Source organism: Neovison vison, chromosome 4 (genome assembly GCF_020171115.1).
Source record: "Neovison vison isolate M4711 chromosome 4, ASM_NN_V1, whole genome shotgun sequence".
In the NCBI taxonomy this organism is placed as follows: domain Eukaryota; kingdom Metazoa; phylum Chordata; class Mammalia; order Carnivora; family Mustelidae; genus Neogale; species Neogale vison.
The window spans coordinates 82226469-82254438 of record NC_058094.1 but is presented as its reverse complement, the minus strand read 5'-3'; the positions used below and the strand labels follow the sequence as shown (position 1 = coordinate 82254438).

The following is a 27970-nucleotide window of genomic DNA, read 5'->3' as shown; positions in this document are numbered from 1 at the left end:
AAAATGAAAAGTAGCAATCATTTTTATTCTTTGAAAAAAATTTCTAAAACACAACTTCCCAGATGGAGATGACTCATACTCCTAAATTATACTGAATTATACCTAACAATATAACTTATCTGTATACAAAATAAACAGTTCTGAAATACATGTAATAACTACAGACTGATTCACATTAGACTTATATAATCACTTGCTGATTTAAATCTGAAAATCTAGTAACTGTTTTTAAAATTTTATGCAGAGGGGAAAATATATGGCACACTCTTACTAAAGTGCACACTGGAAATCAATTGTGGAAAATATAGAGCACATATTATCTTGGTTTACAACATGAACACTTGCCCAAAATAACACCGGGATTCTCATCACTTACCTTAGCAGTGGTTTTCTTTATAGGTGCGTGTTGGAATATCTTCGTCTGGAGATGGACAGATGATTTCCTTCACAGCAGGGACCTTGCCAACTTGCCCATATAATTCTTTTGATAAGCTGCTAGGAGATCAGGGTGACCTAGCCTTGCCCTGCAGCTTCCCTCTTAGACGGATAGTCTAGGTCTAGGAGCTGACTGAGAGTAGAAAAAACAACATTCCCCTTCAATACACTGTTGAAGTGGGGGCTGAAAATTTGCACACCTAGTTTATCATGTGCCACAGGATGCTGTCATTGAAAGTTTAGACAATTATTCCAATGGAATAAATGATTTCAAGGTCATAGGAGAAAATTCTACCTTGTTCTTATATCTCATCCAAAACAATCTGCCAAATGAATCATAGAAACCTCTTTTTCTCAAAACACTTTGTCAAAATACACATTTTGGGTTTTAAGAGGTATGAGTACTCAGTCAAAACAAGACAAAATTTCAACACTTTCCACTGGGAAGAAAATCCAGGGAAACATTTTATCTTGATCTCCAAATGCAGTTATACCATTCAAAGACTCACAATCAATTATTAAGCTACTGAATCAAGTAAAATTCTAAAAAACAAAGACTTTACCTTTTCAAGTGTTTTCCCTTCCAACTGCACCAAACTCATCTCAGAATAATTCAAGAATTATTTAAAGCAAAATGTTAAGAATAAGTACACATATTTTTCTTCCATTGAATGAAGCTTTAGGAAAATCCATGGAATCAAAAACAATCCCCGAATACTTTATAGGAAATGTGCAGGTACATTACCGAAAAGTGAGTCTTCAGTATTTCAACAATGATTTATTCTCCTATAAATATTTTGAAGCCATCCAACTTTTCCCCATTCCATCTCTCATTGATGTTAAAATACAAAACTGATATATAGCCCTGATGACTATTATCAAGCATCTGTTACCACCACTTGAATGTTTGTCATGATTAAAAATGGTGTACAACCTGTAATAACTGTTATAAAACTACCATCTGACTATTATTGGCATATCAAACCATTCAAATATCTGAGAACTATTTTGTAATAATGTTGAATATCTATTTGCGGATAGCAAAACTACTTCAAGTATGCTGTAATTCTCTTAAAGACTACTCCCATGACAAAGCTGACAGGATTTGGAAGCATTTAATTTTTCCAATGTAAATCAAATCACATGAAAAATGAACCTGTAATTAAAGATAAACTTATACCACTAGATACTGTCATAAATCAATAAAATAAATATTCTAAAATACCAACTCCACACTTAACTTAAAACTTATGCCTCAAAACAAAAACAAAAACAAAAAACAAAACAAAAAAAAACCTTATGCCTCAACTAAAATTGAGGACTGCATTGTCTCTCCCAGTCATCTCTGCCCTCAAAAGTAACTCATACCATAGGGGAGTTTTATTAATGAAAAGACCAGGTGTGCTTTGTAATAAAAAGCTGTGGTGCAATTAACCATGTTAACAGCATTCCTTCATTTTAACCTGAGGGAAGTAGACGATGAGAAAGTAAATGCTACTTCAACTTTTTAATTTGGAGCTCATTTGCTCAACAGTAATCCATGGGTAGCAGCTTACTGTTTGGAGGAAGTATTAGAATAAATCAGTGTTTACATCACCATAGCTAAATCAGAACTAAATAAGAAGGCTGGCTTAATGAGGTCACAGCCTGTCTACTCCCCGGTTTTCCCACTTCGGCAATGTGGACACCAATACTGCCTGCTGGGCTGTGGACTAAGCACTTAGAATGGATGGTACATGGTACTTAATGAACAGACAACACATTATTTTTTATTATCTCATTAGTTTTTCAGTACTCCTATCATGACTCACTTGTATGACAAACTACATAGAAACAATAGTCCTCCCTGTTTAAATAGAATGAAAATTTTCAAATAAATCAGACCATGCTGCACTCATTTGGCTACTGACGTTAGAATATTTCCAAAGTCAGCTACAGTACCCTTGAAACTGAGGGGAAATAGGAGGACTCATCTGTTGTAAGGAAATGGCACATTCCAAATCACACATTCCAGAGAGCCAGGTCAACCTCATGCACATGTACACATAGAAGTACATGACTACTGATATGAACAAATATTATACTAATTACTACTCATTTGCAAAGTACTTAGGGGATAAAAGTTTACAATTCAGGCTACTTCAACTGACTTACTCTTCCAAGTTCCTGTAACTGGAGAGATTATTTTGCTTACTGTTCAAGCACAAATAATGATAATTTGACCTTCTGCAAACTTCTTCCCTCATAAAAGCCTTTAAAACCTAGGCCCAAAAACTTGTCTAGATCAGAGTGGGCTAAAATAAAGGTGTTCTAAAGAGTATGTGTGAAGAGCAGAACAGGGAGCAGCAGACAGGCCAAATCCAGCCTGTTGCATCTTTCTGTAAATAAAGTGTTACTAGAACACCCCATACCTACTCTCTTTCATGGTGTCTAAGGCTTATTCTGCACTACAGTGGCAGAGTTGAGCAGCTGCTGCACAGATCACTGAGCCCAGGAAGCCCAAAATAGTTACTATTTGGTCCTTTACTGTTAAAGTTTTGCCAATATTTAGGAAGAACTTTGAAATTAAATGTCAGTTTTATAAGGGAATTTCAGCAATTCTGGAAATACCACAGGTAGAACAAAGGGATAAACCATATAGGAGAGTTCCCCCTTCCTGCCCATCTCCAAATACAGTAAATTCAGAGTAGCCTCTCCAAATTATTTCATTTGCTGATACAAGAGTAAGGCATGGAAACTAAACTAAAGTATATACATTACAACAAAGATTCTTTCTTCTAAAAGAAGAAATGCTACTTTCAAGACTCAGGAACCAAGCCTGCTTTGTAAAACACACCTTTGTACTTTTTAAACAGTCACCTTACCACACACACACACACACACACACACACACACACACACACAAAATATATATATGTGTGTGTGTGTGTAAAATATATACATATATTACACACACACATATATATATTGTGTGTATATGGTATATATATGTGTGTAATATATATATTACACACACACATATATATATGTGTGTGTATATATATGGTAAGATGACTGTATATATATATATACACACACACACACATATATTACACACATATATATATAGTTTATAGATTCTTTCCCATCTACTACATTTAGAGTTCATTATGATTTCCAACAGATTTGTAAGATGCAATTTAAATTGTAAGAGACATAACAACACTTTTGAAAAAAGAACTGATTAAAAAGATCCAAACAAACAGGTTACGTAAGATTGGGAAGAGTATTGGGTTTTAGCGATCTATTCTCTGTATTACATATAATCAAGGATGATCTGGTACTAAGGAATACAAAAATAGCAAATAATGTAACAGAGATACTTTATATTTTGTTAATTAAAATATGTATTTTGATATACCATAATACAATTAAACATAATGAAACTGCTTGGAAATGGGATTTTTAAAATGACTTGCTCCTCAAGTTTTTCTAATTCAAAAAATTTACTATAAATGGAAATATCACCCACAAACATCAAGAAAAATTGTGAAGAAATCATCAAAACACAAGATAGAAAGAAAACCATTATATCTTTAGAATTTCTATCACCAAAACCAAGTAATATAAAGATCAAAAAAGGAGCCCAATGAGTTACACATCAACTTCACTTACAACCATTCACTACTTTATGGAAAATGAAACATTTTCCCAGTACTTACTACTTTTTGTATGCAAGATACTTTTATAATCTGAAAATTTTTACTAATACTTCATAACACTACTGAAAACCAGAATAGATAACATTTCCAGAATTAGTTTTTTTAGACTGGTTTATCAATGTCTCAATCTAAAATAAGTTGCAACACTTCAGAAAGAACTACATTAAAAAGCCTAATTATTTTAACTAAAATAACAAGACTACTGAAAATTATAAAGAAACATTTATATCAGTCATGTCACCATATTTTATGATTCATCATTTTATGAGTAACAAATCTGTTTAACAGAATAACTCAAGAAATACAAGGAAATCTAATCATTTTACAATTATATAGAAATAATTTCAGAAATTTTTTTTTTAATTGAGACACAAATACAGTCTTCAAACTTCTCTGTTGGGGATTATTTAATATTTAAATTACATCAACAGAGAAATTCTTTGAGTAAAGACATATTTTACTCTTTCCCAGGACCATGCCCACTTTTCAGCAATAAACTTGAGCTCCAGAGATACTTGTACAAAGGTGCTTCAGTGATTTAAGGTTCATCCTTGCGTGTGTTCTGCCTGAAATGTATTTCTATCTAATATATAATAGACCTTAAGTTAGACTTTAAACAGTGGCTTCTACTAATAGTACTTTTATATTTTCTAAGTTCAAATGTATTCACAAAGTCCTTATGTGTACACTCTTTCAACATCAAAACACATACAATAGGAATTCAATAAATTCAACAAAATTCTATACCTCTAATAAACAATATAAAAAATTCTCATTTCCTATCTTAAGCATTTAACATGCTACAAATCATCAGAAACACGAGACACAAAAGAATGATGAAATTGAATCCCAAGTTCTTATAAAACAACACAGGCTAGAAACTATTTTATTTCTGTCAAACAATTTGTTATTCTTGGAAATAGAAAATGAACCAACACGGTAAGCACTTGAAAAATAATTCAAAATATAAAATGTGAATTAAATTTTAACTATTTATAAAGACAAACAGAAATAAGATAAATGATGGTATTCAGCAAGTTGTTGCAGAAAATTCAAATAGCTTGCTCAAATACACTGTATTAATTATAGAAAAAAATAAACCTGAATGTTTTCCAACTCTCTCAAGCCTGCCTGAGGTCTTTAATAACCCAATTACAATCACACCTATACACACAAGACCTCTCCTTCCCTTTGTAACATTGAGGATTTTGTAGCAGTTTTCTGTTCTTCAACCAGTCAAGTGCCACTTGCCAGAGGACAGACACATGGGGCCAAAGGCAAGGGGAGTAAAAGCAAAGAGCAAGTGGAGGGAGAGAAAAGGCAGAGAATGGAAAAGAAGGAAAATACACTCCAACAGACATTCACAGGGTCTTCCCTGCTTCCTTCATGGTACTGTCTCAAGCTTAAGACTCTCTGGGAAATAAGCCTCAGCTCTGACTCAGACCTCCAATTTCTCAACTCCATGGTCATGGCCAGGGTGTAGAGAGATGAGTGAAGAAGACCCACTCCCAAAAAGCCCAAGTTGGAACTCTGGTTTTGTACTAAAATTTTGCTATAGAAGGTGCCTGAGTTGTAAGCTAGTGTTTGAAGATTTTAGAACCTCCTTTCTTTAAAAATATGAGTTGAGAGATATAAATGCTGTCAAATTTTTACAATCTCACAGAGTTCATGGATTTTAGCACAAGACACTGTGGACCCATAGTTCTGACGCTGCTGAATTTTGGTAACATTACACACCAAGAAGACTCCCCTACCAGGCTAAGGACCAAAGTCTGTGCAGTATTTCTTTGAGGCAAAATAAGAGTTCAAAACCATGGTTTTCTAAAGAAATTGCTCAAACACAACCCTATCACAAAATAGATCAAGGTATTTCTATCATAATTATCTCTAGCTATATTACAAGGTAATTCAATGTTTTTAAATTCAATGTTTTTAAAAAACTCCTTTGTATGCTAACAAGTATCACCCTTATTTTATAAAGAGGGGAGATCTCTTAAAGACCATTCCAAAGGTATAAAACCAGTTCCAGAATTCTCTAAAGCCAAGCATCTTTACATTCTTTTTCCAAAAAGTACTTGTATGCTATCTAATGAATGAAACATTACTATCACTAATAAAGTGATGGTAATACAGAATTATAAATTATTTGTAATTTACTATAAGCTTAGGTAGAACAAAAATTAGAGTATCAAATAACTTTTCTAACTTAATTTCTTCAGTCATTTTATACCACACTGATTATTGCTGCATTCAATTGAGTAATTCAGGATCAATAAACTAATAGCACTAAGGAACACACATGTCGTATATATCTACTTATCAGCTGCTTTCAAACCAAAACTGTAGATGTGAATACTTACTTATCAAAGCTATCACTATTTTTGATGAAGCTCTCCAGTTTTTCCTTGGCATATTCCACCACATCTGAATGAAGCTCAATCCCATGATTTATTCCAAAAGGACCTGCAATTGTAGCAGCAGCATTTTTATAATATATGTATATGTATATATATATTAGTAATATGTCTTTACAGAGCTCTTTTAATTTCTGCTCATATCTACCACAGGAGCACTTAAAGGCTTAAATATATGCACATTTGCTAGCCAGATTTAAAATGCTAAATGGAAATCTCACTACTTACATGGCTTTAATTAAAAATGAAGAAAAGAAAAACAGAAAGGCTAAGTAAGGAAGAGTTCTCTGAAGAGAAAAGCTTATCTGTCAGGACAATACTGACAAAGAAATAATTATAGTCCTACATACTTCTTTACCATTACATTTTCATTTATCATTTCTAAAAATTCGGCAATTCTAAAATGCGTGAAACCTTGGGCTAACATAGATGCTATATAAATATCTCACACCAACACACTATATGTTAAATTCCTGGAGGGCCAAGACCACATTCTATGTTATGCCTTTTGTAGTTCCCAGTGTCTAGCAGAATGTGGCCATCGAGACACTTCATTGCAGAACTGATCTTACTCTCCTATTCTAGCACACTTCACACTTCACTTAGTATTTTTTACCCACAGCCATGGATAAGTGACATCACAGGAATGAGAAAAAGATGAGTGAGCCCAGGAGATGGTCCTCAGATAGCATCCTAGTATACTTCGCTGAGAATATGACCTACAGGATTCACATTTCCTAAAGCTTCTGTGCATTACTGCCTGCCCCATGAGACACATGAAAGTAACACACACACACCAACTCCTCTCGTTAGGCTAGTTACTTTTGAACTTCCAAAATTGAGCCGAACAGGATTTTCCATTCTATATTTTTGTTACATATTTTGTTATTTTGGAATTGGTCTCCTAGGAAGAAGTTTGAGTATGTATTTTCTCTATCTTACACATACTTTCTGTATCTTAGGAACTAATTAACTCAACATGCCTCCTACTGAATGTCATTAAAATACAATGTAAGGTGAAGTTCTACTGACCTTTAAGATTTTTTAAAACAACAACAACAACAAAAGTCACTGATTACCATGTTTGAATGTTCAGAGGGCACATGGAAAAAAAGTGATCTAGAACCACTTAATTATAAAAATTAAACCAAAATATTTGGAGACTATCTTCAAGCCAGAATCAGATAATGCTTTATCCTACTACATTTCTATCATATTGCATTTGAGTAGTATTATTTAAAAAAAAAAAAAAAAACTGGCTCTATTTGAGAAATTTATTCAGATAAGGAGGTTAAATAAAAAAGTTATCCGATCCATCAAAATACAACAGATAGAATTAACTTCCTTTGCACTGTTTTTATGCTTTTAAATTATTCTGATGCAAACTTAAATGTTTTGATTTGTTTTTGTCTCCATATGATTGAACTGTCTTCATCTGAAAACTGGAACATCCATCTGATAGCATTTAAGAACCCTTGTAATTCCTTATTTTACCATAAACTGAGTCAAACAAAAACACTTTTCAAAAAATAAAGTGACTAAAAACTAAACTTACAGAAGAACATGGTGACATCTCTTTTTAATTTATACAAAATCTGAATATTTCAATAACTTGAATTTCCATAAGGAGTTAAAGAATGTTAGCAACCACTGAATAAAGTTTTCCTCATTTAAAAACTGAAATTAAACCACAATTATTTAACATTATGTATATAATAAGGAAAATACTGTTCTATGAAATGAATTCCTTTAATCCTTAAAGGAGATCCGTTTAAAACAGAGACTTCCATATTTTCATCATCCATTAAGAATCTAGCTATACTGATCAACTATTTTTATGAACACAAAACAAAACTAGGGCTACATGGGTAAGAGATCAATGAAAAACATCAATACTGCTATAATTTGAGGTTTCCTGTTAGAACCAAATGCATAAGCACTGCAATAAAGGTGTCAAGTAAAGAATCCAGAAACCATGGCTTCTATTCAGTCTTTCAAACTGCTTTCTTAACAGAGGGAGTCAGACTTCAGAGTTCTAGATCAAAGGGACTACACAGGTGTTCATCACTTGAAGATACCACTGGTCTCTTTTTCCTTTCCTTACTTTCTGCTAATAGTCTAAAACCAAAGTGACAACTTCTGGAAATAAGATTAAAGTTCATTCAGAAAATATTCTAAGAATGTTTTTCATATAACTTGTTTTTTACATTAACATAAAGTGAAAACAATTTCATTAACGTATAAAGGACTTAATATCATAAATAGACATGCAGAATAGACTATGTATTAACTTCTAATGCAAAAACATTTATGATTTTTTGTGAAAATTAAATAACACAGAAAAAAGTACCTTTATCACTAATAAACAGTAATAATATTGAAAAAATAAATCTAAAATAATGCATTATTAAAAGGCAGAACTTAAATAGCAATGTCACCATCTCATTTATTTAGAATGTGATATGCAACTAGAACACAGCAAGTGTATGATAAAAATGTAGCGTGATACTATTTATTAAAACTCATATTTGACATCTATATTAAATAGCAAACTAAAAAAGCACACAAAGCTGCTTCTAAGGAAAGGAACTAAGAGATCTAAGGCGAGAAGGACACACTTCCATCATTACATATACCCTTTGCCTAAAGTGTCCTGACTTAACTATACCTGTAACCTTTCAATCAAAAAAGAGTAAGCTAGTCAGAGAGATAAGAAAAAAACTTCAGTATGAGATTTTTCAAGTTAATAAAATAGTAATTCTGACAGAAAGGTACAATGGAAAGGTCAATGGAAAAAAATCAAACAGTATCCAAAAGACAAACTTTGTCAACACTTTCTAACACCATCTAACAGATAAGTGCAAGTTTAATTTTGTATTCAATAGTTTCCAATGATATTTTGTATTTTCCAACGTGAAGTTTTTCTGTAAAATGATAAATGCATCATTTTTGTAATACATATTTTTTTAAAAGTACTAACAATTGACCATTACCTTTAAAAGGTAAACATTAAAGAAAAAATTGAAATATACACAGTTCACAGAAGTCAAAGCTTCTTAAGACAAATAGTTACTAGAAAAACCTAGGTGTCCTATGTAATGTTAGATGTGATTTTTAAGGCTGGAAAGGCCTATTTATTAAGAGCAATAACAAATATAACAAAATCTAATATAATAAAATTGAGACTATTTTTCCTTTGTAGTAGTTGGATCTAATCTACCTCATTTATCATCTATCAGTCAATAATCAAAGCATATTTATTATATAAAGGTCAATAATTACTAGGTTTAGTAATCTATACAATATCTAGATCTTTTTTTTTTACATGTATGTTGACCCTATGTGACACCTAATACTCCAGCTTCCTTCTCTGAGGCACCCTGAAAGGCTGTTTAGAATGTGGTATGAAGGTTAGAGCTGGCCTAAGGCAATCCAGGGAAATCAGGAGAGCTTTACACAACATTTTAATGAAGTTTTCAGTGCCTTTAGTATTTTGTTTTAGTAAAGCTAATTTATAGAACACAGCTACAGGCCAAAAAAAAATTCTTCATGATACCAAAACCAGAAGAGCTCTCCAGATAAACTAGTTTAAGATCCATCATTTCAACTGAGGACTCAGATCTACCTTCTATGGAGTGGTAGGAAAGAGAGTGGATTTAAAGTTAGATGTCCTAGTTTCCAATCTGGTTCCTCCTCCTAACGGCTGCATGCATGATCTGAGACCAGTCACTTACCCTTTGAAGTCTTTCCTACTATGTAAAATCGGTTCCTGGGAAAACCAAGTAAATTATGCTTTAATTTACATAGTGCTTTACACACTATGAAGTACAAAACGGGTACAAATTATTAGAAATCATAACATGCCCTCTCTTTGTATACAGAACTAATTAGCTACAGAAGCAAAACTGTAACCTCTAAATAGTTCTCAACTCTGACTGCATACCTAGGAATTTTTAAATAATAATTAAAGGTAGATTGAATTTAATTTGATTTAAACTGTAAATGCTTGGTTCCCACCTAAGGCAGGCAGAGGGAACCTCCTAGGGTATGGCCCAGGTCCTGCCGATAACCTTAAATGCAGCCCAGGTTAAGCACACTAGCCACATCCTCCTAATATTTAAAATCCGTTTGGACTATCCAAATCTCTGCCCTCACTGGTAAAGTGTTACCAAGAGTTACTAACTGCAAATAAAAGCATTATGGATAAAACTAAGTATTTACCACAAGAGGGAGCAGGTGAACCAGATTTTTGGTTTCTATGAAAATCAGTGTAAAGTTTCTCAGTAAGAACTGAAATACATAACGTAAAAATATCTTCTAGGAAGTTCTAATGATATTTTATTACTAATTTCAGTTGTATAAAATAAGGCATCTTTGGAAAGACTTGTAAGTTTCTAAGAATTCAGAGACAGTAATAGGTAAGCAGACAAGATTAGGTTTCACTCCTGTGAACACCCTGGAGTATAACAAAGAGACATACAATAGTGTGAAGGTAGGTAAAGGAAAGGGGAGTAAAAGGAATCAGCAAAAGATTAGGTAATCATTAACTAGATAAAAAGAAACAGATCTCATCTATTGATACTTAAGATACAATTAATTTCTTATGGTTTCTCCATCCTATTATATCACACAAAATGAGCACATTAAAGAAAAACAAACACTGTCAAATGTTTGCTGAGTCTGGCCACGTTAGCGTAACCATTCTGAAGCTAGTTGGATTATATCCAAGATTAGACCAGAGACTTGGTTCTCTGCTCCCTAGGTTTAGGAAAGGCCTTAACAAGCAAATCCTAAAAAATTTTCCAGAAAGTTCCAGTTCCAGTCCCTTGAGTTCCTCTCAGCTGATGGATTTATAAGCAGTTTTTCTTTATTACACTTAAATCTCAGACATGTATTTACATAAAATCTGAACATTTTGGTTTTAACAGTTACATAAAATGGATCCAAGCCCCTACATAAACTATATCTCTAAAATACCAAAAACAGACATCAAAATCAGCTCATTTACATATTTCCACACAGTAGGCTAATAGTCAAGTCCAGTATCTTCACAACTTATGACTATGTCTACAGTGGAACATTAATATCAATTGTTTCTACAAAATTCAGTAAACTGAGAAAAAGCTGTGCTCACCTACAAAATGGAAAAGTTTTCAAAGCTAATTTAAACAGCTTTAGCTTTTTATCTAAATTCTTTTTAATGCAATCATTTCCCCTGGAAGCCATTTTCCATAGCTCTTTCATTCCACTGAATATTTATTTGTGAAATACCTGAAGATATGCTGGGGCCAGTGATCAATTCACATAGAATAAATACCATGAACTAAATGAAGAGAACAGCCAGTGAAACTGACACAATGCTTCTATAGCTAGTTCAGAGAAGATAGGCACAATTTCAATGTTACAGGTTGCCTACTGCACTGCTGTATCCTCAGTAGATGGCGCAAATATTCGATATAATTAATATTTTTCTAAAAGAATGGTAAAGTACAAAAATGTAGCTATGGGGCGCCTGGGTGGCTCAGTGGGTTAAGCCTCTGCCTTCATTCAGCTCAGGTCATGATCCCAGGGTCCGGGGATCGAGACCCACATTAGGCTCTCCGCTCTCTCTCTTCCCCCTCTCTCTCTGCCTGCCTCTCTGCCTACTTGTGATCTCTGTCTATCAAATAAATAAATAAAATCTTTAAAAAAAAAAAAAAAAAGTAGCTATGGTCCCAAACTTAAAAGGTTCACAACCAAGACTGAGGCAAATGATTTACACAAAGCCTAAAATGCTATTTTTTATGTCTTAAAGTACACTAGCAAAGGTCATTAAGTATATGTCAGATCCATTTTATGTTATTATTACAGAACAGGCATCCCACAGAAAACAGAAGATAAAACATTCCTTTCAAAAGAAATCTTACTAATTTTAGCTGTTGATAGGAATCTTCTAAAATGTAATACATATTTTCCTTTACATACCTAAGAAAAATATGACTTCAAGTCAACTATTAGCCCTACAATCATGTGAGTATTATGCAAAAGGAGAGGTATCCCAGATTCTATGAAGCTATTCTTGAAGTGGAAAGACAACCAGAAAAAAAAGGAGAAAAGGCAAACCTTTTAAAGTATGCCTTTTGAGTGGCACCTCGGTGGCTCAGGTGGTTGAGCGTTTGATTCTTGATTTCTCAGGGTTGTGAGACCAAGCCCTGTGATGGGCTCCACTCTGGGCATGGAGACTGCTTGGGATTATCTTCTCCCTCTGCCTGTCCCCCAACAAACACACAGGAATTCTCTTTCTCTCTCAAAAAATAAAAATTAAAATTAATAAAGTATGTCTTTTGGATTTTTTAAACCCTACAATATGTTACCTATTCCACAAAACATAATTAAAGAGAAAACAGTACGATGTCCAGGTTTCCATTTAAGTAATTTTTGGTAGGAAAAAAGTACCTTTCACCAGAATGAGAAACAGAACAGAAGGAAAATTTAGCCAATGGAGACAGAAGGGGACAATGCAGTGCAACCTGGGGTCCATTTCTGGTCCCTCCTGAGCCATTCTCAGGCAAATCTCTTAATATTTAGAAGTTCATTTTCTCTTTTGTAAAAATAAAGCAAACAAACAATGAGGATGAGTTTTTAGGATTTAAAATTATTAACAGTTTGAGTTATGTTTCCCCAAGGAACGATGGCTCATTGGTAATCTGGTGCTTATGGCCATGTGCACAAATGACTTCAAAAGCCCCCATCTAACAAATTTTAAGTAGTGAATTCACAAACAACAGGAATCAACTGTATTTGGTACAAGGATAATCTTGAGTTGGGTAGAGTTAATCCCGAAGGTAAATAAAAACTCAAGATGCTCAGAGAACCACCTTAAGATTTTTCACACCACTGAGGGGATTGCCTTATAACTTCAAGGAACAGTAGGAGGACTTAGAACCAGAAATTACTATGAAAACTTTAAAATTTCTAAAACCCATACTATTTCCTAATATCTGAGATTTTTATTACTGTTTGTTGCCCAGTAACAATTAGCAGTAATGTCACATAAACACAAAATCCTTTCTTTTTAGAGGCAGCAGCAATGAAAGAGATGGTTGAGAGTAATGACTTTCACTCCACAACCAGAAGTGAGGGGGGGAAACCCCAAGATATAGAAAAATAATGGCAACTCAATACAGGCTATGTGGGCAGAAGAAAAGATGCAGAGAAGCCTAACTAGGACTAAGAAGAACAGTTTAAATAGTAACAAACTTTCCTGATTTTAGAAAATGACTAGCCTAAATGAAATGGTTCTTTTCAAAATAGATTTGCTCAGAGCTCAAAATAAAGCACATACCAAGAGACTCTGTAATTCTTAAAAAGAACAAAGAAAAAAAAAAAATCCCCCTCCCCCCCCAAAAAAAAGGGAGAGGAAAAACTGAGGTTTAGGTTAAGGAAGAAAATGTGGTCTACTTTAAAGAGAACCCTGAGAACCTGCAGAATTTGTTTTGTCATTTCAGAAAGAATGGGGAAGGGGAGCTGAACACCACTCTGGATCTCCCTGATTCTCTGGCTCAGTGAGCCAAGATAGATCTAGAAGAGGTGTTTAAGGACCATGAAAAATTACTTAAAAACTGCAGTTCTGATAAAGGGCTTGTATCCAAAATATCTAAAGAACACTTATAACTCAATAATAAAAACACCCAACAATTAATTAAAAACTGGGAGAAAGATTTGAAAGTGCATTTAACTAAAGATACCGGAATGACTAAAAACACAGAAATGGATGCCCCTCCACATCATTGTTAAGTGCAAGTTAAAAGCACCGTGAGATAGCATTTTATACCTACTAAAAACAAACCATAAAACCACACAACCATCTGTGATAGAACCTCATTCATTGTGGGAATATGAAATACTGCAGCCACTTCAGAAAATACTTTGACAATTTCTTTAAAAAGTTAAACACAGGGGCACCAGGTGGCTCAGAGTCAGTCAAGTGTCCAATTCTTGGTTTCAGCTCAGATCATGATCTCATGGGTCATGGGACTGAGCTACACTCTGTGGGGTGTCTGCTTCAAAGATTTTCTTCCCGTACCCCTCCCTCCACTCACACTCATTCACATTTTCTTGCTCTCAAAATAAAGATCTTGGGGAAAAAAAAAAATGTTAAACATAAAAACATAGAGCCCAGCAATTCCATTTCTAGGAATCCACCCAGGAGAAACAAAAATGGATGTCCACACAAACATTTGTATATTTTCAATGTTCTCAGTATCATTTATAATACCCAAAAACTGGTAATCCAAATGTCCATTAAGCGGTGAATGAACAAACAAAATATGGCATGCCCACCCATACAATGAAATATTATTCAACCATAAAAAGGAAATACTAATACATGCTACAGCCTTGAAAACATATTGCTAAGTAAAAGAAACCATACACAAAAGACCGTATTTCATATAATCCTATTTATATTAACGTACAGAGAAGACAAATTTATAGAAACAGAACATACAGCTAAGGGGTTAGAGTGGGTACAGGGAGTGGATTCAACCAAGCATGGGGGATCTTTTGGGGGTGATGGAAATATTCTCAAACAGAACTATGGTCATGTTCACATACTCTGCAAAGTTACGAAAACTTACTAAATTGTACCCTTAAAATGGGCAAACTTTATTTAAGTTGTATCTCATTAAAGAGAGAAGGGGGGCTAAAATGAGAGTTAAAACATGAGTATCTCAAGTCAAAGGCAATCTAAGGGCAGCTGATTAAAGACCATTTAATGTCGTCTAGTAAAAAGATAAAGAGTATAGAGACCAAGGGCAACTAGGTGGCTCAGTGGGTTAAAGCCTCTGCCTTCAGCTCAGGTCATGATCCCAGGGTCCTGGGATCGAGCCCCACATCGGGCTCTCTGCTCAGCAGGGAGCCTGCTTCCCCCACCCCGCCTCTCTCTCTGTCTGCCTCTCTGTCTACTTGTGATCTCTAATAAATAAATAAATAAAATTTAAAAAAAAAAAAAAAAAGGTATAGAGACCAAACATAACGTAAGACCCATGAGAGACTAGAGACCAAACATGATGGCAACATGTAGTTTAATCAGCCTTTTGGACAATACAGCAGCATTGGACAATATAATATTGGCAGTGAGGTACCTGTTAAGCACGTAAGTTTGCCAACTATTTTAACTTTAGAAACTAATGTAGTGCTGAGGTAGTGGCAAACATAGTATTCAAATGATTCTGGCAGTTTCCCAATCACTTCTATTAACTCAAGAACTTGTCAAGAGACTAAGGAAGTCATTAAGCTGGATGAAACCTCATATTGTAAGTTTAGAAAATGGGAGTGAATCTCTAAGCAAAAAGGATCAGAATGGAGAACCATCCCTACCTGAATCAGAAAGATAATCAGACCAATTTGCCTTCATAAACCTGATGAGTTTCATAACTCAAGTCTTGGAAGCAGAGGACTTGGGAGCCGCCTTCTCTTGGGCCCTGTTTTTCAACGGGAAACCCTAAGTATGGAAAGACAGTAGTACTGAGAGGAGAGTTAAGGAAGTGCTTGATTCTTTGTGAGGTCTAGGAAGAGTCTTAAGGTGAAGCAAGTGGAACAAGAACTTATCTTCAGTGTGAAGCAAAACAAGTTGTGTAAATGAGGTACACTGGGAATCAGAGCAATCCATTCTCCAGGTCTGGAGCAAAAATAAATTCCACTTATGAATAACTGCTTCAAGTATACTTTAATCACAAGCTACTTCCTGAGGTTAAGATAAGCCTAACTTCCTCTCACTGAACAAAAGCTCTCTCAAGACTGCAGTCCATCCCCTCCAGGTGTGTTTCTGGAAAGGCAGTGGAAATTCCTCAGTGAGCAGTTTTGTCTGCATTACCAAACCACAGACACCCTGCTTTCCCTGCCTTAGCCACAATTCTTTCAGATCATGTCCTCAAATAAGAATCCCTGCCTATGGTGAGCACCTGTCATCCCCATCTTGTGACTAGGAGGGAAAAAATGGCTTAGAGCCATGATATTACAGTTACTTAATAAGGACAGAACTTCTGTTACTAAGGTCACTGTGAAGGAATGAGGCCAAATCTGATTCACCATACTCAGAAAATTGTAGGGAACATGTAAGCATCTTTCTTTGCGTCTACCTCCTTGACTTAAAACACTCACTGTTTACGCTGGGTTAACAAGATTAAGCTTCCTCAGAAGCTAGACAGATCCAAAATTTATTAGCCATAATCACTGTTTTACAGACTATTCTTTCTGCCTTTCTATCTTCTTTGAAGTGTTTTATCTTTCTCACCAAATGACCATTCCCAATCAAAAAGAAAGGAACTTTATCTTGGTCTTGACTGCAAGGTCACACACAGATAAACCCTGGAATAATGTCCAATAACCATAGTCATACATGTAACCAAAGACCATGACTCCCTGGAGCCTTGTAACAGAAGAAAAATGATCAACCGCATTATGGATCACTTAGGCAGGGGTCTCTTTCTTATTCAAGATACAATAAAGTCGTGAGGTAAGCCTACAGCTGCATCTGGACACAGGAATCTCTTGGAGACTGAGACTGAGGAGTAGAGTTTAAGGGGGGCAATCTCATAGCTAGCAAGGTTGCTAATTATGAATCCTTCTTCCCTGCAGGCCTTTGTATAAGACTGACCTCCCTCAGACTGAGCCAGCTGACAGGCTAGAGAGGTAGAAGACAGGGTAACAGATGCTCTGAGGCTAGCCAGACATGCTAGGAAGCCTGGACTCCAGCCTAAAGGTGCCAGAGCTGGTCAAGAAATGCACTTTCAAAATGGCAATTCCCATTTTTTAAAGGCTCTCCCTACTCCCTCAACTAAGTTCATCCGATTTGGAGACAGTTTCAAACCCTGAAATTCCTTTTTCAAAAGTTAATTGGGTATGTGGAGTTTCCAAACTGCAGAGAAACTCCTGTCTCAGGAAAGGCAGGAATACCAAATTTAAATATAAGGTGCTTAATCTCTTTCATGGTAAAAATTAATACTTTACTACTTTTTGAGCATATCATTATGAATCAGAAACTTAGTAGTGACATCAAGTAGACTGTTTTATGTATTAGGTTGTATTATGTAACAGGAACTAACTCAGTTGTTTTTATGAAATAGACTGCAGGTTCTATAACAAGAGAAGAACGTAAGGAGCTACAGTAAGTGTGTAAGAAAGGGGAATTTCAGGCCTGAAAATGCTTTAGAAGTCATTTCATGTGACCATATAATTTATTGTCAAAACTGGGACACTTTGGGAAAGAAAGGGACATTATAAATACTGATGCTAGGACAAGAGGGATAAACTGGGACCCAGCACCCTGGGACAGAGAGTCATCCAACTAGAGTATACTCATTTCTCTATTCAAAATCCTTCAATGATTCTCCATCACTGCAGAGTGAATTTTAAACCACAGTCTCATCCCTAGAACTCAGGCATATGCCTCAACTATGGCACATACCATACTGGATGAAAATGGCTGATTTTTCTGGTCTCTCTCCTCTTGCCAGTCTGTGAACTCAAGGATAAGAGTCTACGTTATGGGCCTTGATAGCATTCTACCTTAAGGCCTGTCACAAAGTAGCACTCAGTAAATACCAAGAGGCTTAGTAAAAATAATGGTTGTTCATCCTCCAGCAACATCCTACAGTCTTGGCACATGTTTTCCTCCATCCATGCCTCTTCAACCCACATTCTGTATTTTGCAGGTGTCACTTCCTAGCTATGAGACTTGAGGCAAGTTAGTTAACCTCTCTGAGCCTCAGTTTACTCACCTATATACACAGGAACCGTAACAGTATATATGTCACAGGATTATTAGGAACATTAAGTGAGTTACTCTATGTAAAAGTGGTTTAAACGATGCCTCACCCTCACAGTAAGCACCCAGTAAGTTTCTCAAAGGCAGAGATAATTGTACCTTTAGTTCACTGCTATATACCTATACCAGGAATAACGCCTGACAGAACAGACAGTAAGTATACTACAAGTTTACTGACATACTTCTCTTCTGTTTTTCTCCCAATCCCTTGTTTTGCCTCATCAGTGCCATATACTCTGTATCACACAAACTCCTGCACTGCTACCAAAAACCTGGCTCCATTCCCTTTTTGGGACACTGGTGGGCACCTGGGTGGCTCAGTGGGTTAAAGCCTCTGCTTTTGGCTCAGGTCATGACCCCAGGGTCCTGGGATGGAGTCCCGCATCAGCCTCTCTGCCTACTTGAGATCTCTGTCTGTCAAATAAATAAATAAAGTCTTTAAAAAAATAAAATAAAATGGGACACTGGTGACTAATGAACCCTCTAAGCCAGCAGTCAGTCACAACCCTTTACCTGAAACAGATTACATGATACCCCTGACTTTCCTGTCTACCAGCTGTTCAATTTTAAGTACAGACAATGATTGAAAAAACAATTCCGGGTTTCTTAAGTCTAGGATTAAATGCACAAGCTAACTTTCAGCATCAGAGCAAATAATAAAAAAAAGATTACTACCGCCTTGTGTTTCTACACTTAAGGAAGAGAACTACTTTGAGTACATACATTCAAAGATATACAAATTTACAAACCCTATAAATCATAAACAGTAACACAAACTCAGCTTGTTTTTTAAAATAAAATTTTACAAAAATAAAATTACCTAAAATTAAGCCCACCATTGTACTTAAATATCCGGTTCCACTTCCCAGGTTAAGAAAAGACAATCCTGGTTGAAGTTTCAATGCTTCCATAACTTCAGAATAAATGCAAGGTGCTGACAAGTGTATGTTCCCATGCTTCCAGGCTAAGTCTTTGTAAGCATTGTCTCGGTAGCCTTCCAAATAGTAATCTCCGCGGTCAATCGCTCTGAAGGCTTGCTCCACTCTTTCAGTGCGGATATACTGAGCTTCTTTTAAGTTATCAATTAAGTCATCATTATCTTCCCCAGCACTCACAGCTCCTCCCATGATAGTATTCAAATCAAATCATAAATTTTAAAATGTAATAAAATTAGCAGAAATGGCTTCCAATAATGTAGTGTGGTTTGTTTTCCCTTTAATATTGCACTTGATTTCCAAAAATAAATTAATCCTGAAAGGGAAGAATAAAAATAAACAGGTTTAAATTAATGCTCACAGGAAAGTAATTCCAGTTTATTAAATACATAATAGTCATCGTAACTATCATTTTTCAAGGACATATTCTGTTTTAGGCATAGTTTTAAGTTCTTTAAGTATAGTACTTTATTTATTCTTCTAACAACCACAAAAGGTAGCTTAAGTTTGATCTCATCTGTACAGATGGGAAATCTCGGACACATAAGGTTTCAGTCACTGCATACCATCAGGCCCAATATGACAGCCATTAGTCAGGCGTGGCTACCTAGACCAAAATTAAAATTAAATGCAATTTAAAATTCAGTCGGGCGCACTAGCCACACTTCAAGTGCTTAATAGCAACATGTGGCCAGTAGCTGTCACACTGAACAGAGCTGCTCTAGAAAGTGACAGTGCTGGGATACAGTCCCAGACTTCAGAAACCATGCTCTTAAGCATTAATTAAGCCAGGAGGCCTTTGGAGTACCATGAGTCTAGTTCAATACGCATCTGATTGATTTAAAATTCCTAAACTTAAAAATCCACTAACACCTAAATGCTAAATAAACATCTTAAAGGCACCACATAAATTCAAAATGTTAACACAAAGTAAGATATTATCCAAACACAGAATACAAAATATAAAAAAACACAACAGATCCACATGTTTAAAATGTACACACCCACACACAAGTACAGACATATTGAGACTGTTTTACTTGGTAAACCCTGTGATAAATAAGGAGACCAGAAGTTTTATTAACAACTTTAATGGTACATGTACCAGAACATATGTTACACATACAAATACAATAAACTTCTTTAAAGTCAAATTCAGCATCTTTAAATGAACACATTAGTGCAACCTGATAAACTAAATTTCAATACATCAAATTGAACACAACTTAATCTTTATTCAATTACACTTAATAAATTCATGTAATAATTTCTGAATTAATACATCAGGAGAACGGGAAGTAAAAAATGAAATGCTTACAGCCAAAAACAAGAGTTATGACAGCCAGACTATGGCAAGGCTGTAAACTCACTCTTGACCTTAGAGAAGAAACGAAACTGATGCTTTGAGCTTCATCAGGTCCTCACACCTCTGGTACCAACCTGCCTGAGCACTACTGGGGCAGGTGCCTCACCAGGTCCTGTCCCTGTCCCCACTGCCTGCCTCTGTCCTCTTCTGTATTTTCAAATGACCTCCTTAAACTTTCTAAGTGGAGGAAATACTGTGAACTCATGTCACACTCCTATTTAAATTATTCAAACTCACTTATACAAACATGGCTGGCTCCAATGCCCCCCACACCCCAAAAAAGAAGTAACTGAAAAAAATACATGGGCTCATAGCACCATTCTCCTCAACGAGTGTATTTCATGGCATGTAGTACAACTAGAAATATCAATCCACTCTTCCTTCAACAGGTCTTAGTTTGGACATCCTTTTATAGCCCAAGCATCTCAACTCGCTGAGCACAATTCTAGCATTTAAAGTTGGTGGGGGGGGGCACCTGGGTGGCTCAGTGGGTTAAAGTTGGTGTGAGGTTCTGTTTTGTTTTGTTTTTACTAACATGGCCTCTAAGCATAGGTTAACTTTTTTACCTGGTACTCAGATTGAATGCCCTCCCAAAATGAAAGAAAAACTGCTACATTAGACTGGGAGGCAGCTTCGGTTGAGTCTCCAATGTTGCACCTACCTCAGGACTTTATAAGCCTAATTCTGACTATGCAGACATTTAATGGCTCTCCTGTAAATGCTGTATTTTAATAGTCTGAAAAATTATTCCACAAAGCAACCTAATCCTTCTCAGGTCCTTCTGAACTGTAGCCTGTCCAAAATTATCACAGCAAAATAAACAAACATTACTTTACTGCACAAAAGCGCACACTCCTGGTGAGAAAGGCAAAGAGGAAGACTCAAACCAACAAGAACTACTACCATTTGCTGGTGAACACTGTACTAAGTGTTTTTTGTATATTATCTCACTAAAAGCTACAATAAGCCTATGAGGAAGGCACTCCTATGACCATTTCAAGTAGAAATAATGCATAAAGGACTAGGGCACTACAATGCATGTGACTGCGGCTAAAGGAGCACAGGGGAAACTGGATCCAGGGATCCAGGAAAGCTTTCTTAAAAAGGCATGGATTGTGTAATGCAATTAAAGGACTAAGGGAATTAAAGGCTGAGGATATGGCTGGTATTAAAGCAAGAAAGCAGATAACACTTCTAAGAAACTACATGTAGTTGAGTACCTTCCAGCACCGTAAGACATTTATCCAGCAGACCAGTTTTTTTGTTTGTTTTTTAAAGCCTGGACCCTTTTGAGAATCTGGTATTTCTGGGCCCCTTTCTCTAATTAAAATAAAAAAGAATGAATGAATGAGAAGTTTTACATCCAACTTCAGAAGGATCCTGAGTTCCTACAGACCCATCAGTTAAATCTAATTTAAGAACATCTATTAGATGCAAAGAAGTTAGCCACAGATACTAACAAGAAAGGGAGAATTACATTTCCATTGTAGAAAGTGCAGTGTAATTTGTGTTTCTGATCTACTGCAACACACCAGAGACCAAGTACTCAGAAATTTGGGAAACATGGGGCACCTGGGCGGCTCTTTGGGTTAAAGCCTCTGCCCTCAGCTAAGGTCACGATCCCAGGGTCCTGGGATGGAGCCCCGCATTGGGCACACTGCTTAGCAGGGAGCCTGCTTCCCTCTTTCTCTCTGCCTGCCTCTCTGCCTACTTGTGATCTCTGTGTGTCAAACAAACAAATAAATAAATAAACTCTTAAAAAAAAAAAAAAAAGAAATTTAGGACACACATCACACCTTGTTAACAAGGAGCACCACAAAAATTTGAAGCCAGATTTCCTAGACTCCTTTCCCTATTTTGATAGGAAAGATGAATACATCTAAACACAAAGCTGTAAGGTATCTAGGAGGGAGGTGGTCAGGAAAGGTTTTATGGAATAAGATGTGCAATCAATTACAATGCATCATGTTTCTTTAACACAAATTGTTAATTCATACATTTAGGCTACGTAAGTTACATAAGGTAACAATGTGCAGATAATGAAGAAGTTGTGGTGGTTTCCATGTTCATGTTTGGAAGTGACAGGAAGGTACAAGCTTACACATATTAAAAAGATACCTTAGCAACTTAAGAAAACTTTCAGTAAAAAGCTGAAAATAGAGAGTGTCCACCTCTAAGGCAATTCAAGTGGTCTAAGGAAGCTGTGAATGCAGACCAAAAATATGGCTACACCCAGATTCAGGTTTTTAAATTTTGATAAAAATATACATATGCAAATAAAACGATATCCATAAGCAAATGATCTTCTAGAGCCTAAATTTCAGAGGAAGACAAACCTTAGGGTTTAAGACTATGAATGACTGACTGACTGTGATGCTAACATGCAAATCCCAGTAGATTTAACTATGCTAAAAATTGTATTTTTTTATTTTTTGTTTTTGTTGGTAAACTGGTACACAGATGCATAGGTTTTCAGTAGTATGTTCCAAGGCTATTTTTCCCCACAAGTCCTATTGTTTTGCAAAAGATCAGAGGGTGTTTTCTCATGTTATAGAAAAACTCAGTACTGGACTTGTCAGGCCTTTGAAAGAACCTTAGGAAACATGAGGGTCCTCAGACCACCCCTGGAGAAGAGATGGCATGAAAAACTACAAAATGGGATGGGCAGACCGTGGTAGAGTTATACATGGGTGTTTTGGAACACCAGCCCAGACATGGGGGTGGAGACAAAAGGATGGTAAGGATTTTCCTAAATATGAAGACGTGGTAAGTACAGAGGCAGAAGGGAGTAGAGATGTTCAAAACAAGCAGAAAAAGACAAGGAGACAAGAGGCAATGCACCCACCCACTTGCGGCACTACAAATAGTATCGAAGAGCCGAAGTTCGGGAATAGAAAGTAGTCCTTGGAGGCTACAGCAATAAAGAGGAATGAAAAATGAAGCTTGCAGGTCACACACACATGGAGCTTGGACTTCCTCCCAGACGATGGAGCCAACAAAGGCTTTTTAGAGAATGAGAAACACACTGTGTGACTAATTTTAAAACAAGATGTAAAGGAAAAACCAAAACTATAAAAGAAAGTGAATACAATTATACATTATTTGGTCTGGGGAAGACAATATTTACGTAGTCAGAATAGTGAAAACACAATTGCTGATTCAATCTGAATAGTCATTTAACCACAATAGGATGCAAGGGAAGAGGTAAAAGAGGGGCATGGAAGTTAATACTTCATCTGTGATTATAGGAAAGTAAATGCTATCTAAAATCAGTGAATTTAAAAAGAGCATCTTAGTTAGCAACGTGGAGGTCACTTCCCTACCATGAAATAGCTGAATGTATTAAGTTCCCTCTGGAATGTGAGCCTCCAGGTGGAAGCAGGTAGAGCCAGGAACTGCTATACTTTGTCTTCAGGAAATCACTTGACTTTCCAAATTATGTAAATGCATTATTTGAACAAAACTGACAAGTAAAACTGAAAATAAAGGGGATACATAAATATGTGTGTGTGTATTTTTTTTAACCAGAATAAGATAAAAGACAAGAGAATATAATTTCCTAAGGAATAAAAATATATTTAACGAAGAGGCAACAGTAGAAAAATCGAAGAACAAAAAAAGAGATACTAATAATTTATATTACAGAGCTTCAAAGATACGTCATTTTATCGTATACATATTCCTGATAGTGGGTAGAAAATGAACTATTATAAATTAAATTACATTTTCATAACACTGACCGATTCAATTATAATAGTACGTGTATTTGTAGAAAATTTGGAAAAACAATCAATAAAAATTACTCATAACCCAAATATTCAAAGAGCCACTGCTAAAATTTACTTTCTAAGCATCTATCCACTTTCTTTTTAACAAAATATTAGTATTATATGGTATATATTTCAAACTTTTGCTTAATGTGTCTTAAAGATTTTCATGTCATCAAAAATTCTTCCAAAATCCAAAAGTGTGATATCCCACCACAAGGAGGCACCAAAATGTAATCAGTCCCCTGACTGGTGCACCATGAATTTTGGATTATAATTAATGTACATGTGAGGAGTTTGCAAGTTAAAAATCTGTAATAAATGTTATAATTCCATAATAATCCCCTAACTTGAAATATACTTCATTTTTATGAGTAAAGCAAATACTACTAAAAAACCACCATAGCATTAAATCATGGAAGCATTTGCCATTTGTTAATTCTGAGATAATTCCATCTCAGTCATGGAAAAGTGCCAAATACAAGTCAAGAGACCAAGGTCTAGCCTTAGTCCCACTGATAACTTTTCTGTATGGCTCTAGGCAGCTCTCTAGAACATCATTTCCTCACCTGTGACATGAAGAGGCTAAATTATATGATTCCTAAGGTTCCCCAGAGCTCTAATTTCCCTGCTATTTTGGCATCAAATCCGTATTTCAGTACAGCTCAGTTTTAGTTATCCAGAAATGTCTGCTCATGCCTCAACATCTGTTACTTCAGTCACATTTTTTGGTGCCCCATTCCTGCCATTTTCTCTAACATGGAAAAGAAAAAAAAAATTACGAGTGTTCAAGTCCTGCATTAAACAATAAAAGCAAAACATGGAATCTAAGGAAAAGAAGAAAAGGCAAAGGCAAAAGAGAGAAGCATCAGAAAATAAAAGAACAGCTTATGCAGTTATGTCTGTTTGAGAAGTTATCGTATTTACTAACAGAACACAATTTCACTCCTTTGCATTTTCTTTCTAGTACGAGTGTCTGGGGTACATACATTCACATAAGCTCTCCTGAAATGATTTGCAAGATGTCCCAAAAGTTGTTTCTAGTCTTTCAAAATAAGATATGTAGTTTTAATGTATTTGGTTTAGGGGAAGATCTACTGAAGGCCTAGTTCATTATTATGGGTGTCTTTCAGGCAGCTTAAGGATGTTTTATGGAAGGTTAAAGACAAGTCAAAGGAGGAGGGAAGCAAACAGATGGCAGGCAGATGTCACAGAGTCAGAGAATAGAATGAATGCTGACTCACTTTCTTTCCCTCCTAGCAACCAGTGGCAAGCAGCCAACGGCTGCTTGCTGCTCCTTTCTCTGCAAAGGTGAGGACAAAGCTCACCCAGCTTTGGAGTAAAGAAGACTGGTGATTCAAGGGAGGAATACACTATTTGAGGGCACAAACAAAGGATCTTTCCTCCCCATGCTCTCAAAGATCTTGTCATGGGAGTCATGTATGAAGGCTATTTTGAGTGTGGCAACAGCTACACAGGAGAAAAAATTTTCTCAATGATGGCAAACAGGTATGATGAGACATAAATACAAAAAAATGAAAGAAAGAAAAGGTTAATGAAGGGGTTCAGAGCAAGCCTCCCCAAAATGTGCTGCTTTGACATATGGACCATTTTGAGCTGAAAACAATCAAGACCCAGCAGACTAAAGAAAAACTTTTACCTCCCTTTAAACTACCTAAAAGAGGGGCGCCTGGGTGGCTCAGTGGGTTAAGCCACTGCCTTCAGCTCAGGTCATGATCTCAGGGTCCTGGGATCGATCGAGCCCCGCGTCGGGCTCTCGGCTCAGAGGGGAGCCTGCTTCCTCCTCTCTCTCTGCCTGCCTCTCTGCCTGCTTGTCATCTCTCTCTGTTAAGTAAATAAATAAATAATCCTTTAAACTACCTAAAAGAAATTAGTTAAGGACCCTGGTCCAGAGAAAGAGCTATTACCAAGATACAACTTATTTTTTTTTTTTAATCTGAATGACCTATCTGTATAGCAAGGCAAACATCTAATTACCAAACTTCTGTTCTTCTTCACATCCTGTGAATCACCTCCTCCCCTGTGACATCCCAGGCCCCTCTCTTCTACTTCTTAGCTCCTGATGGCATGTAAGCCACAAATGCCCACCCAGCTTACCCTTGGGTTTCCCTGTCTTTGTGGGGTTATCACATATTTGCGATTTGTGCAATTAAATTTTTCTCCTGTTAATCTGTTTTACATTAATTTCCTATTATTTATGTTAATCCTAGACTAGAAGGAAAATTTTTTCTTCCAACATTAAATTTCACCACTCATTGTGTCTATTTCTAGTGGCCTGTACTGCATACAGGCCCTGGGCTCTATTTCTTCACCAAAACTCTATGAAGGGGCACTAACTTCATTTTACTAATGAGGAGGCTAAGTCTGGAGAGAGCACAAGACAAGCTCAGAGCTCATAAACAGCTAAGCCACAACTCAAACCCAGTTTGGCAAGCCATAAAATCCTCCTGAAGCAGAACAATTTACGAAGAGGCTCCTGCCCCATAATTTGAAAGCAGAGTTTTCGTGCCCTTGCCTGAAAAGATCTCTCTCCCTCTCTCTCTCAAACTCTTATTTCCTCTTTTTCCTCCCTTTTAGTATTCTAGGTTCCAAAAGAAGAATGGAATGGTGGAATTAAGCAGCTGATGTCAGGTACTGACTGTAGCCTCAGGAAAATTATTTAACCTGTGGTCTTCAGGGTCCTTGTCTATAAAATGGGAAAAATAATAACCACATCATAAATTTGTAAACCGTAAATAGTGCATGGGACATAAAGCTTCTAACATTCACATGTCCAATAATTAATTCACTTTCTTTCACATCTAGGACAAAAAAGACACATTTGAAACGTTCATTTGTAAACCCAAAAGACCAGACAGGGAAAACAAAAAAGTGACAGTTCTGAAATCTAGTGATCACCTAGTGACTTCCTTAAGACAGAACTACAGAATAAAATGTAAATCCTAAAGTTAGAAGTGTGTGTCAGGGGGGAAAAAAAAAAAAAAAAAGCCAAGGAACAGTGTATACAGAAGCAAAAGGAAAAACATACCCATTCACATATAAGTTGACTGAGAGATGTTAGTATAAAAGCAAAACAAAACAGAACCAAAAAAACAAAAAACAAAAAACAATGCAGAGCCTTCGGTCATGCTCTGGGCCACAAACTTTGCCAAAAGGCCTACATTAGGACCAGGGGCCCTCTGTACTCACTTAGGTGGGCTCAGGCAGCAGTCAGGTACTGAACTTCTCTCTTTGGTAGCTTACAAGCTAACTTCTACCTGTGCTTATTTTTTCTAATGGAGAATTTGCTACATACATTAGCAAAAATTACCTGTCTTGTGCAGTTTTCTTTGGTTTGAAATGTTTTCCATCCAAACTGTAAACTCAATAATAAAGATAAAATAAAATGAAGATAAAATACGTAAAATTTTCATCACACCTATAAAGGTGTTAGCAAGCATTTACACATAAAATGCTGTAGGAGTAACTTCTAGCTTTCTACTTCAGGACATCCTTTCAAATTTTAACATATCTAACAGCTAC

At 36.0% G+C, this 27970-nt stretch overlaps 1 protein-coding gene across 4 annotated transcripts in view; it reads right to left on the bottom strand.

The window, feature by feature from the left end:
* PCMTD1 (protein-L-isoaspartate (D-aspartate) O-methyltransferase domain containing 1) overlaps positions 1–27970 on the bottom strand; it is a 64146-nt gene that overhangs the window by 16099 nt on the left and 20077 nt on the right. For 3 of the 4 annotated variants that reach the window (XM_044245612.1, XM_044245614.1, XM_044245613.1), the window contains exons 2-3: positions 19180–19610; positions 6497–6599 (exon numbers count right to left, since the gene is read on the bottom strand). In XM_044245612.1, coding sequence (XP_044101547.1) covers positions 6497–6599; positions 19180–19486 — 410 coding nt within the window. In that variant the 5' untranslated portion in view covers positions 19487–19610. Of the gene's footprint in view, positions 1–376; positions 569–6496; positions 6600–19179; positions 19611–27970 lie in introns of all 4 variants that reach the window. The other variant, XM_044245615.1, reaches the window with a different exon arrangement.